The 13,017-nt window shown below is 50.1% G+C and overlaps 1 protein-coding gene across 1 annotated transcript; it reads right to left on the bottom strand.

Moving 5' to 3' along the window:
* Nucleotides 1-1,016: 1,016 nt before the first annotated feature.
* Nucleotides 1,017-5,029, bottom strand: LOC119433214 (mucin-19-like). Its single transcript, XM_037700370.2, has 2 exons — nt 4,822-5,029; nt 1,017-3,294 (listed from the first exon to the last, which is right to left on the bottom strand). The coding sequence occupies exons 1-2, from the start codon at nt 4,856-4,858 to the stop codon at nt 1,532-1,534; spliced, it is 1,800 nt and encodes a 599-aa protein (XP_037556298.1). The 5' UTR covers nt 4,859-5,029; the 3' UTR covers nt 1,017-1,531.
* Between the last annotated feature and the right edge of the window lie 7,988 nt (nt 5,030-13,017).

The raw sequence follows: 13,017 nt of genomic DNA, 5'->3' as shown, positions 1-13,017 counted from the left end.
CATGTTTGTTACGGTAAAAACCGCTTTTCTTTGCCTGAACACAGATGACGATGTAAGACTATAGTTCTGGGTTCGCGTACTGTTGCTGCTGCATCGTGAATTTTTCGTCTCAATCAAACTTTCTCGCGGTATTATAAGCGCACTTCGCGAGTGCTTTTAGTCGTCCGAAAGCTGACGGAAACAATATGATTGAGTCATTTCTAGTGAACAGTTACACGCGCATTTGGCAAGTCACAACGACGCTGTGAATCCAAAGGAGATTGACATCTTCTTTTAAATCTTAAGCGAAGTGTTACGTCCATTATTAAATACCATTCTCGTCTCCCCGGCCGCTCTGTCCTTATCAGGTCAGTCACCGCAGATGGCCCATTTACTCCTGGCATTCAGCAAGCAATGGTGACATAGAAAGGAGTTAATTACGCTGTGTTGGCTGGCGCCAAACTTATATCGTGTGTCCCAGCTAACGTTATCCAAGCTGTTCAAAGAACAAAGCGATTTCAAAAAGTTACAGTGACGTTTCACTTCGTGAACGGGGGTGACGCGCAAACTTATGATTGCTATAGCGCACGCGAAGCTATCGTTTCTTGGCGCGCCTAGACGCCTAGTCTGTCCGTATCGCAGATCGCGCGCGCCTTCAAGATAGGGCTCGCGCGGCAGTTACCGGAGTTACAATCATAAAACATACGGGTTGGTCGTTAGAGGTGTGACGACCGAACATTAGGTTTTAGGATCGTATCTTGCACAGTGTTCTTAAATCTTTTTTTCAGTGAACAGCTTGGCTAACGTTAGCTGGGACACCCTATACAGTCTAACCAGGATATAACGAATTATCGTGTATAAAGAACAGCTCTAAACTTCCTTTGAAAATGTTTGTTATAAAATCTTCTTTTATATATCAAATTATTGATCTATTGAACTCTTTCGCGATCCCCTTCGAGTTCGATATATGCGGGTTCGCCTGTATATATTTAAAGGCTTGCGAAATAGTTGATCTTGCTTTGTCAAGGAGCCCCGCATAGTCATGCCTTTCTTTCGTATTCATATGCCTTTATCAGACATTTTTTGTTGTTGTTTCTTAAATTTTCAATATTTGAATCCTAGCCGACTGTGCTTTTGCAGCTGTCGATAAAAAAGGAATCGATCAAGGTATAGCACACTCGTTGCATGGTTCTTGTCGGACGTATTTCGCTCATGCATGATTTGAACATCTCAGTCGCTTTATTTCCGAAAGTGCGTGGTTCCGCCGTCGTTCATGCAACGTAGGATCGGTTCAGTAACGCGCTGCATTCACTGTACCTATCTGGTGATTGGCTTGTTGGCATCAGCGTGCGCCAATCATAAACACTGTCACTGGAAGTCTGCGACGGTTGTCGTTATGTGTCGCCTTCGAGCAGGTCGGGCAACTTAGTCTATCTACTGACCTCACGCGGTGATAAGATTCATGCAGGGCAAAAACAGTTCTTGCTTGCGAAATGTAGCCTTTGCGCGCCAGGTTCCGTTATATTATCGCGATCGTTTTTACCTTTTCGATTTACTGGTGGACGCTTCCGGTGCTTTTACGCGTATCGTTGGCAACAGTGAAGACTAGACTCGCGCTGTTGGCCAGCCGCGCCGCTTGCGGTGATGTTGAAAGCTTTTGAGCATCTTTTGCTTCCGGGCGCTTCGTCTGCGCTGCCTTGTTTGCCGTTGCCCTTTCGCTAGCCTTCGTCGCCTGCTCGAGTCGACGTAGCGCCGTCAAGAGTGACGTCACGTCCGGGCGACGCGTTGGTTGGCGGGTGCTACCGGGATGATTGTGACGTTGGTGATGACGCCCATGGAGTTCCTGCTGCTTCTTCTTATGAGGCGGCGCGTCTTGGGTGGTAACCCCTTGTTTACCGCTGCCTTGCGATGTCGTTTGGAGACTGTGCCTTCTCGTGACCTGTCTCGACTCCCTAGACTCAGGTGGTCGCGCTTTCGAAACTGTCGCAGCTGCAGCTGATGCACCGAACTTACTGTCACGCGGGCGCTTTGTGAGTCCGGATCCAGTCTTTCCCGCAGGCGAGCTGCTCAAGCCAGTCTTGGCCGCAGAAGTTTTCGAACTTTGAGTAGATCCCCCAGCTGATGACGTTCCAGAAGGTTCCGCGGGCTTACTGGCGTTGCCGTTCGAATTCTTGCCGCCGCGCATTTGAGCGGGCGCTTGGCTCGCCGCGACATTTGGCTTAGAAGACCCGGCTTTCGAACTTGGCGTAACAGCCGACGGTTCCTTAGTCGTTCCTTGGCTGCTGTGTCCTGCCGCTTGCTCAATACCCTGTTTCCGACCGAGCTTGTCTGCTGCGCTGTTTGTCGCTGCTGTCTTGTCCGGCGAGCTTGACTGCGTCTTGGGCAGCATCCCGCGGTGAGGCGTTGCTGGCGGTCGTCCTTGCTCCTCGGACTTCCTACTACCGTGGTCACCGAGCAACTCTTTCGATTTCGTGGTGCTATGATGTCTTCGACCGCTTGGCGGTCCCGTTCCGCGAGTTGAGAGCGTCGAATGTTCCTTCCCGTCTTTCGGTTTCAGCGTCGCCGCTTTTGCTAGCCGGACGCTCGCTCCAGAAGTGCTAGACTCCGGTTTAAGGCTACCAGTAGCGCGGGTGCCTTCGCGTTTCAACGACGTCGACGTCCACGTTATCGACGTCTTCTTGAAACTCGCGCCAGTCTTATCTCGTTCCACGTCACCCGGTTTGGTCGCGGGCTTTCCGGATTGGCTGCGCTGTCCCCCTCCGGGACTGTGGGGATGATGATGTTGACGTGCTCGCGTTGTCTTTGTAGGAGGACTTCCTTCTGGTGATGCAGAAGAATCTCGCCTACGCGTACTTTTTTTCTTCGTCTGCGAACTGCTTGTCGTCTGCTTCTTTCCGCGTGGTGGTTTCTTCGCGCCGCCTGCTTTTTTTCGTCCCTTGTGTTTCGAGCGTCCCCTGCCGCCATGAGGATTCCTTGCGCCTTTTCTAAACTTTTTCTTTCCGTTCTTTTTCTTTCGTGGACCGTGGAGGCCTCCGCCTTTTTTCTTCTTGCGCGTACCGCCGGGCTTTTTGCTGTGTGGTTGCCGAGAATGCGACCGCAACGCCGCCAGCGGCGTCTGAGTGTGTTCGCTGGAGTTCCGAAGTGGCTTCGCTAGGTCCTCGGGACTCACACCCAGGCGGGGTTTTGGTTGCTTGCCGTGTCCGCCGCCGGGCGATTTGTTGACGCTCGACCAAGGGATCAGGCGCGGCGGAGAAGAGGAGTTGCCGAGCCACATCACTATCGGCTCCTGGGTCATGTTGTGTTTTTTCACGGCCGCTGGTATTTTAAGCGCAAGGAGTCCGCGAGAGTCGTAGGCGTTGGTGCGAAAAATGGCGTCGCCCAGGTGGTGACGATTCGGTGCGTTTCGGGGCGAGGAAGTGGGGAAAAGAAAAGAATGCGAGAACGACAATCAAGATGTTGATTTTTCCTTGTTCCTTTGACATTGGTACTAACTAACATTTAAGAAAGTCGTTTCTTGTCGTTTCCACTAAGAATCCTGTCCAATCCCGCCTCGTGGGTACGTGTCATATTTGGAGGACAACAACAAGAACCATAGCAAGGCGGTGTGTTGTTGTTGTTGTTGTGAGGCAACTAACAATAACAACAACAGCGTCATCAAACAAGGAAAACGTAAGCAAACAAGGCGATTCACCTAAAGGAATTGCCTATCGATTCTAAACCTCGAAAACAGTGGCGTTATATGAAAGTCGTCTGGCAACAGAGCTTGGCTGACCGAAGCAGCGTCGTATTAAAGGCTTTCTTTGACGTGCAATAATGAAACAAAAATCTTACACGTTTTTGAAACTGCCACGTAGCTGATGACGCATGACAGCATGCGTTTTTCTCATTGTTTCACACGTCGCGGCGGGTTTCATTCTTTCATTTTCCCTTGAATATTCGGCACATTACGCCGCTTAACGACTCCCTGTGCTGCAGCAGTTGTTTCTTGCGACAGCCTATAATATTTTCCGACCACTTTCATTTGCTCTACTTGTTTCCCCTACAAGGTGCACCCAGCCACCTAGTATGTCGTCATACTGTCTGGCCTGACGCAGAGAGGAAAGCAATAACTATTAGGGTAGCTATAGCTTTTTTACGATGCACTGGCTGGGGAACACGGCTTTAGAGGTATCGCAACGTGGTCCAGATGTATATACCTCATTCTCATCTTCACTAATAGTCTTCATGATCAACATCAATCATCATCATCATTACTGATTTTATTCCCCTATAACTACTACTTTTCTTCTACTAACAAGCTATAAATTAGGCCAGCCTGTGCCTTTTGTAACTAAAATCTATCTATCTAGATATCTATCTATCTATCGTAATAGTTCAGCGGAAACCTGCTAGGTGGAGACAAGCAATTAAAGAGAAAATTAGACATCCATCCAATCGTAGCAATTGCTACAAAGGAAACCCATACGGGTTCCTCGAAAGAAAAGCCTCTCGCAGTTGAAGAAAAATTCGTCCTGGTCCGGGACTCGAACCCGGGACCACCGCCTTTCCGGGGCAGCCGCTCTACCATCTGAGCTAACAAGGTGGCTAGCAGATGGCAGAACGAAGTCTAATTTGTAGCAATTGCTACGATTGGCTGGATGTCTCAGTTTCCATTTAATTATCTATCTATCTATCTATCTATCTATCTATCTATCTATCTATCTATCTATCTATCTATCTATCTATCTATCTATCTATCTATCTATCTATCTATCTATCTATCTACCTGTTAAAATTTAACCACTCTAACGTAAAAAAACCCTCCAGAGTACTACCCTTCTAAGTCCGACTGTGCAAGCTCACCCAGGAGGGCCATCATGAACAGCTCCGCGCACGCCATTGTCGCCCGGGCGCCCGTAGAAGGGCCCCGTCGACTTCCTCCCGAAGTCTCCGAGGACAGAAGTCTTGAAGGGTTGTTTGCCACCCACCGCTCAGAGACAAGACAGGGTCAAAGACGTCGAACGGGGGCCTCGAGACAGCCGCCTGCGCGCGACGCGGCTTCTTCCCCTTTCGCACGTACGTGTCCCCGGCGAACTGTGGTTAGCGCTATATATAGACGTGTAGTGCGTATACATAGAACCGTGTAACTATGCCTATAGCTGTGTGTCTGATGCGCGCCCGTTACAGCACGACCCGGTAGCCGGAACAACATTTTCCCTCCCTTCCCCGCCGTCGCCCCCGACTGCCTTGACTGCGTGCTTTCCGAGGGGGTCCGTATTGTGGCCGTCGAGTCACCGGCAGTTCGTCGTGTACGCGCCGCGGCTCGCAATGCGAAACAATATAACTTCGTTAGGGCCTCTCGCAGTCAATGACGGCACAATCTTTATGTGGTTTGCTTGCCGCGGTTTCCCTTTCTTCCTTTCTTTCTTTCTTTCTTTCTTTCTTTCCTTCTTTCTCTAGCCCGTTCATGGCACAAGCCTGCTTTGATCGAGCAATGTGGGAAAGATTCGCTTTCTTTCATTCTTTCTTCCTGTCTTTCTTTCTCTCTCTCTTTCTTTGGATCGTTCGTGGCTCAAGATTGTTGCGACAGAGAGAGGGAAGAGAGGAGAGGAGGGAGTGTGGCACGGGTGGGTAGGAAGGTGATTTGTTCGGTTGCGATAGAAGCTAATGCCGGCTATAGTCGGTGTCGCTTGCCACCGATGCCTAATCTGACGCTTGTTGCGTTGCGCGTCGCCGAAGGAGTACCACAAGAAACCGAGCAAGGAAGCTCGGCTCTAGCGCATGTGGCCCGTCGTGAGACAGCTTTTGTTGACTGGGCTGGCGGCGGAAAAGTCAGGCGCACAAAGACACCCGCTGGTTCGGCTTCGTATATCTCGTGGTCGTCTCCCTCTTTCTGCTTTACTTTTCTTTTTTTTTTCTAGGTACCTTTTTATTCTTCCTACATACGTAGATGAATTACTCGTCATAAGGAAGTTCGTTAAATAACAACACGCCCCTTTGCGGAGATTGCAAGCACGTGTTGCTACTCCGTCCGTCGTACGTTGTACATATCGCCGTTCATCCTCCTCTGTCGTGGACTCTGTCGCAGACGGAACAACTTTGCGCTTTAGCCCGTTCTGGCGGCATCGTCGTAAAAGACATCGGAGTGCAACATTCTCGTAGCTCTTTCGTGTAAATCTTATACGGAGTTTGCGTCGTGTGGCAAGGGCCGGGGCTCAATAAGCAGCGCATGTGTACGCTTCAAGTTGCAACTTGCAACACAAAGCTTACGGAGATTAAAGGTTGTTCTGCCGCACGATTCGTTTGAGTCCAAGCAGACATGTTTTCTGAGCTAATGTGCGAGAAACGTAAGATAGAGAATCGGGGGTAAAGTAAAAATGTGCTCTCTAATGTAGACCGACTAACTAAGCAGGAGAAGCAGGAAACTTTGACTCTATACGAAAAAATATACTCATTCATGCATTGACACTAAGTTGAATGGCTACGACTTGATTTTCCTATAGAAAAGCAGGTGTGAGGATCGATCAGACATCAAGCGTTAGTATACGAGACGATATTAAGTCTACAGCGCACTTGCTTCGCACCATCACTTGAATTCCTCTTCGACATCACTTAAACCTTTGTTTGTTTGTTTCTTTGGCACTCTTCAAGAGCTACCGGGTGCGTTGCCTTTGTCAAGAAATACGAGAAGGGCGTGGCGCGAGACAGCCATAGAGTTTCATACAATTAGTAGAGGGAACTGAGGCCTATAGGCAGGGGCAGTTCCGCCAGCATTTGAATGGTGGGTAGTACATGGATTTGGCTAAACTTCGTCCGTCTAGCTTTAAAATGGCTTCGCGACTTTGCAAAGGGATCATTTTTAAGAAAGTACTGCGTTTAATATTATTAAGTAAATATTTCTAAACTTGTCCGACGGCAGGATTCGAACACAGGACCTCTAGCACAGGAGCCCGATATTGAAACCATCACGCCGCGGACGCACATGGACAAGGTGAACCACTGCAATTAGCCGCGATTATGCGTGCTTTCAGAATCGTATTACCTTCCGCATTAAAAGAAAAAAGTTAAAATTGCTTTGAAATTAGGGCCAATTTAGGCACAGATAAAGCGTGTAATAAAGAAAGCCTCAGGAACGTCTGAATCCGCAAGCACGAAGATAAGACAAATCCATGTACTACCATCATTCCAATGGTGGCTAAACGATTGCAGCGCCGGAGTCCTCTCTAGTGACTATTGAAGGAAGCTATATGGTGGCTATGGCGTTCTTATGCAGAATACGAGGGCGCCTGTCCATGCAAAAGCGGTGGTGTTCCGAGTTCTATGTGCACGCAAAAAAAAAGAAACAAGAAGAAGAAAAAAGAACGTAGTCAAAAGTTATCCAGGGCGCCCTCTGATATACAGTTTCTTTGGAGCCCCTGTGTTACCATGAGACACAAGACTTGTTCTTCCAACCTTATGCATTCATGACGGCCCGCACTGGTTCTGCGAAGGCGGCTGTCAAGACTCGGAAACGTTGTTTCTTGACGCCGAATCGACAAAGGAAGTCGTACGCATCACCGCGCCACGCCGCGATCCACAGCGTTCGTTCGTACGTCAGAACCGTTAGTTCCCGTTTGTTCGTTCAATCACCGTCGAGAAGTGCACGAAGCGAGCGCGTTTCGAAATATCAACAATATGTCCGCAGCGCCGCGCCATCGCAAGTTGCTTGTTCCTTGTTACAATATAACGCCCGATTGACTCCATCGGGTGTGCGTATACGACGTATTCCACACTTCTCAGCTATCAACCACACGCGCGCGTTCGCTCGGGGCTAGGTATACGAAAAAACGGCGATAGAGTCGTCCTGAATGCGGAGCCGGCGTATTAAAGTTTAGCCCAACTACATCGGAGGCGGTGAGATTCTAACGTACAAACTTTTGTGTGATCGAAGCCACCGGATATAATGAAACCGAAGCGCGCGCGCACACGCCTTTTATGTTCCGTTAATTCGACTTCTAATTAAAGCCGCAATGGAGGACCCCGGAATAATTTTGATCACTTGGGGTTCGTTAACGTTCACCCGAAACAGGGTACACCAGCCTTTCTTGCATTCACGTTCGTCGGTATGCTGCTGCTGCGGCCGGAAGTCGAGTCCACCGCAATTCTCTCAGCTGCCAAACGCCATTGACCTCGTGTATTCCGCGTATCGATCTTTGCGCTGGTACTAATCACACGAAACGCTAAACACGCGGGGGAAAAGGATCATCCGATTTAATAGACCACTCTAGCGTCGGTCTTTTGGGGAACACATGAGGGTCACAATAATACGATCCATCGGAGGACACGAGTCGTGCCAACGACATCCATCCAACAAGTTTCCCAAGCAAGGGCGTTTGAAGTAGGTCTGCAACGCTTGAGTCCGATGCTTTATGATATAGACCACCCGTCCTTGGGGGAACAACATGAGGTTCACAACAATCAGATCCATCGGAGGACACGCGTCAGGAAGATGACGTTTCGTATACAATATGCTCGAACACTTCTTTGGACAGATCTGTCGGAAACCTGTATTGGGCAACTTATTAGATACGGATCGTGCGAACTTGCATGCGGCGTTCTTATACTTCTGCTCACGTGTTTCTCGCTTTATCCCGATGAGGTTGTGCGGAAAACGAAACAAAATGTACGCTGAACTGCTACCGCGTTCAGAATCACCTGCAGGTTGAACGCTCTTTTGGCTGCTTCATACGGTGTACAGCCGCAGGGCAACTAAACCACCCGAAGAACGCCAGACGCCCCCTTTACAACTCCCTCGTATAGACTGACCTACAAGCGGGGGCCCCAAAGCTGCGTATTCGCTTTGGAAAGCTTCCGTCTAAGCAGCCCCAGGTGGCAGCGTCAAGGCGCCCTATAATTACAGTCGCGTCGATAGGCTTAGCCTATAATAGCACGCTGCGGGTTTCACCCCCCAACTTCGGCTATAGACTTCTTCGAAGTTTCGGCCGAGGTCGCGCTGCGAAAGATCCACCACGAAGGAAAAAGGCGTTACGCGCCCCCTGAGGGTTTGGGCCTTGCGAGGCGGTGCTAGACGAGTAAGGCGTCGCTTTGGGCGAGCAGACAGGCGGTGTGTAAGCGGTTCAGCTTAGTCAAACATTAGCATTTCAGCTAGTGCAACCCCGAGAGCTTTCGTTTTTTTTTTTCGATCGACTGACATCTGATCGCAGCGGCGCGATAAACGTATCACGCGGTGGAAAAGGGGGCGGTTCGCTCACCTCTCGTATACGAACGCGGCGGGTAAGGTGTTCCTAGAGGATGGAGAGGAGGACGAGAACGAGAAGAGGAGCGAGTCCTGCTTTGGGGTCGATCGCTGCGATGCAGGCAGCACTTCTCAGGAGGTCTAATTGGTGTTCGCGAAGCGTATCGGTAGCGGTCTCATTTGCATCCGCGGCTCGCTCGCTCGCTCGCTCGAGCGAGCTCGGCGGTTCGGCGCCAAAACGACGCCAACTTTAATCATTGCCGCCTGGCTTTCCGATGCCCGATCGGCGTGTAGGAATCGCGACGGTGCGCGCTGTCAGGCTTCGGCTAGGGTGCCGGACAGAGAGGGCCGGGTTGGGCGGGGTATAGGGTGAGTTATGGCGTCGGTGACGCCGTCCTCCGGTTGCCAAGGTATTTCCTCTTCACCTCTGCTCTGTTCGATTAATTCTGTTTTTTTTTTTTGTTCTTGTCGTCTCGGTGAAGTATAGAGTACGAACCGGATCAGTATACGCCGCATTTGCGGCTGTTGCTGTGTAAATGTGCGGTCGGCGAACGAACACTCGAGGCTACGCCTGGTGGTAAAGGACGGCTCTTATTATAGGTTCTTAATTATACGTTGACCGCTCTCGTTTAATGTGCGTATACATAGCTGAGAGTCTGTGCGCTGACCTTCCTTTTCGTTGTTCTCGGTCGGGTCGGCGTTCGTTGTGTGTTCAACTTTTGTTTCTTTAGCTTTCAATGCTTCTTCGACCCAATCAGCGCGGTGTCGATAGGAGCAAGGATACACGATGTAGAGGAAGCCGACGTCGATCCAATGATAATCCAGAGGAAACTCTGCAATCTCCCACTAACCCCGGCACCTGCGTTGACGGCAGCGTTTACAAAGTCTCACTTGAACGCCGATTAAAATGCTAGTAGTTTCTTTTTCCACAAGAACGAACCGTTTTTTTTTTTCCGGGTCGACGCGAATCATCTTGTCGCAGTAAGCATGTTTAATAATGAATGATGGTTAATGTCTCAAAGCAAGGCGCGCCTTATGAGCGACACTGTATAGCTTTAGTGGAGGGCTGCCGTTTAAATTCGACTGCATTGGACCCTTGCACGAGCAGCCAGACCGCAGTGTAAGTGAGCGTTGAGTCCTGCCCCCACGGTGAGTGCGGCCGCTTTAGCCTGGGTTCGAACCCTCAACCTAGCACTCAAAGGCACGGCGCCATGGCCAATTGAGCCCCTGCGGCAAGAACACATGGCGAAAGACGTTGCTCGAGTGAAACGTTGGCGGCTATAACAAAGCCCAGGGACACCGAACGAAATTCACCCAAGCTCTCTGATCACGTCAGCATGAAGCACGAGCTGCTGCCGCAACAGCGATTTGCGAGCTCGCAATGTTTCGCTGTGCTTGCTTGTTTGTTGTGTCCGGTTGTATGGAGGGTGTACCCCAAACCGTCAGCCCCGCTGAGAACCATATCGAAGCCATCGCGGTCGTTATGACGGTGATTAAACGCTCATTTGTGCGTTCTGTTTGAGTAGCGAAGGCCTTGTGGCCAACGAGGCCCACGAGTCTTTGCCGAGACACGCTCGAGCAATTGGCACATGGTGCACGAGGAGATAGCTGGATGGAGCTAAAGGCTAAGGGGGTGATCGATCAAGTCTGCGAGTCGGCAACACCGGTAGCGCCGACCTTCGTTAGACCATCGTGAAATGTATGCTGGTTATCGAAAACATATGTATGCCCCTCTTTCTCTTTCACTCTGTATGTGCGTGCGTGCGTGCGTGCGTGTGCGTGCGCGTGTGTGTGTGTGCTTTATCGATTTTACGCGACCCGCGTTCACGACGATGGCAACCAATACGTAGTTATAACTAAAGCTTGATACATGCTTTTATGTATTTTATTCTTCTTCCATCGTTCTGCATTTTGAATTGTCTAATTTTTTTTCTGTCTTTCTTTCGGTTGCAGGTAAGCACAACTGCTGTTTTCCTGCAGTATACCCGTTTCTATTCTGGCTCCTTCACAGAGAACAAACAAAACAGGTAACACAATTGCCACTTAACCGGTTGGACATCGTGCGCTACGGCCACCACTTGGTTCGCTCTCGCGAGTATCGTGCACGTCTGAAATGAGTTTCATGCACCTTATTCTGTGTGCTCTGATACCTCCTTCTTCCCTTCTCCTCTGCTATTTTTAAAGCGAAGCTCTTTATCGCTAGGCGAAACAAAAATGCATCTGTCCGTCGCCTGTCCACAGAAAACCATCATCATCAGCATTTGCTCGAGCGTCGTCGTCTTCTACCGCAGCTGGCCCGTCGGCGCTCCTCGGGTTGCGCTCGTGCTCGTGCTCGGCACGCGCTCGTGCCACTGCTCCCGCGTTCGTCGTCGTCGTCGTCTGTTTCCACAGCTGGCTGCGTTGCCGCTAATAATTCCGGCGTAGAATTTCACTTCTCTTCACTCGTCGTAATGGGGAGGCCGCGTTTACGGGGGTATGAGCCATTGCTTAAGGGGGTATGAGCCATTCATTGTCTTACGTAGCGGACAGCTTTAATTTTGAAGCAATTTAATTTCGAAGACTCCCAAGCGGCAATAGCGGGCGAATGCTGCTAACCACGCCGCCCAGCAAACTCGAGACATCGAACGCAAGCGACAACGGCGGACTGCGGGCATGCCGTCAGTGACGTCATTCTCTCCGTCGCAGACGAACGTGTGTGCAACCTCATAATTGAGAAATACTTCATTGAGCCGTCGGCATTAACCTAGTGATAAACACCGGAGCCGCACGTTTCAGCTTCGCAGGTTAACCATCTTCAAGAAGTGGAAGGGGCCGACGAATTTTTTAAGATCTTTTAACACGAAAGTGTTTTATGCCGGGGTCCACCAAGACTTCACTGACGTATTTCCGTCACGGAAATACGTCATAGAACATAATACAAAGAAAGAAACCAGAAGAAAAAGTTCCACAAACATGCAAAATTTGGAAATCGAACCCACGACCTCTCGGTCCGCGACGATAGATCGCCGAGCGTTTAACCCATTGCGCCACAAACGCATTTGCAGAGAGCTACACAGACGCGCCTTATATATCTAACACTCCTCCGTGTACCCGCGCTCTTGCTCGGGGCGGTGCCGCCGCCTACGAGCAGAAAAGAGAAGTACTGCATTATGACACTAACGCGCACCGACAGTGAACGCTTCGGTGGTCTCAGCACTACGACGCATCGATGCCAGCATTTGAAGGGACGCTGGCATCAAGAAGCACTACCAACGCCACCTAGGTGGCGTTCACCGTACTCAGCACAGCGGAGCGTGGCCTCCGCAATTAGCTCTGAAAATGTTTCTGAAGTTGATCGCGGAGGCTGCAATTACGACGCGCTGTACGCGCTGATTTGACTCGGTGACGATTCAGTTACGTGCTTTGTCTTGCGCGTTGTATTAGTGTGCCAGTTACGTGCTTCGTCTTTCGCGTTGTGCTAGCGTGTGCAGCGTAGTGCAGCTTCCATATGCACGACGGTTGCTCATGGTCATCGACGTTGGTAGTCGTGATGGAGGAGACGTGCCACCAGGCGTCAGCGTGGGTGCATCAACGCCTAAGGGCGCTTTAGCCACAAAACACCAATAGACATTATATATCAATGTGCAATAAACATTACACTACTTCTGTGAAGACACGTTTCACTTTCGTGTTCTATACCGATTCCTATATAAGAGGGATCAACCACATTTTTTCACTTCCCTTCTCTTTCCCATTACGCAGTAGCTAATCGCAGGTACCCTCCGGTTAACCTTCCTGTCTAAGGTGCGTGCGTGCGCGCGCCTAAAGTACTTTTCAAGAACGCT

The sequence above is a fragment of the Dermacentor silvarum genome, chromosome 11 (assembly GCF_013339745.2).
Source record: "Dermacentor silvarum isolate Dsil-2018 chromosome 11, BIME_Dsil_1.4, whole genome shotgun sequence".
Lineage (NCBI taxonomy): Eukaryota > Metazoa > Arthropoda > Arachnida > Ixodida > Ixodidae > Dermacentor > Dermacentor silvarum.
This window is presented reverse-complemented; position numbering and strand designations above follow the sequence as displayed.

Bases quoted from the DNA above. Each gene is read 5' to 3' on its own strand.
- LOC119433214 (XM_037700370.2), bottom strand. From the start codon at position 4,858: ATGGCGTGCGCGGAGCTGTTCATGATGGCCCTCCTGG. The intron at 3,295-4,821 runs GTGAGCTTGCAC...TTAAAATACCAG, and splicing joins GTTCATGATGGCCCTCCTGG to CGGCCGTGAAAAAACACAAC.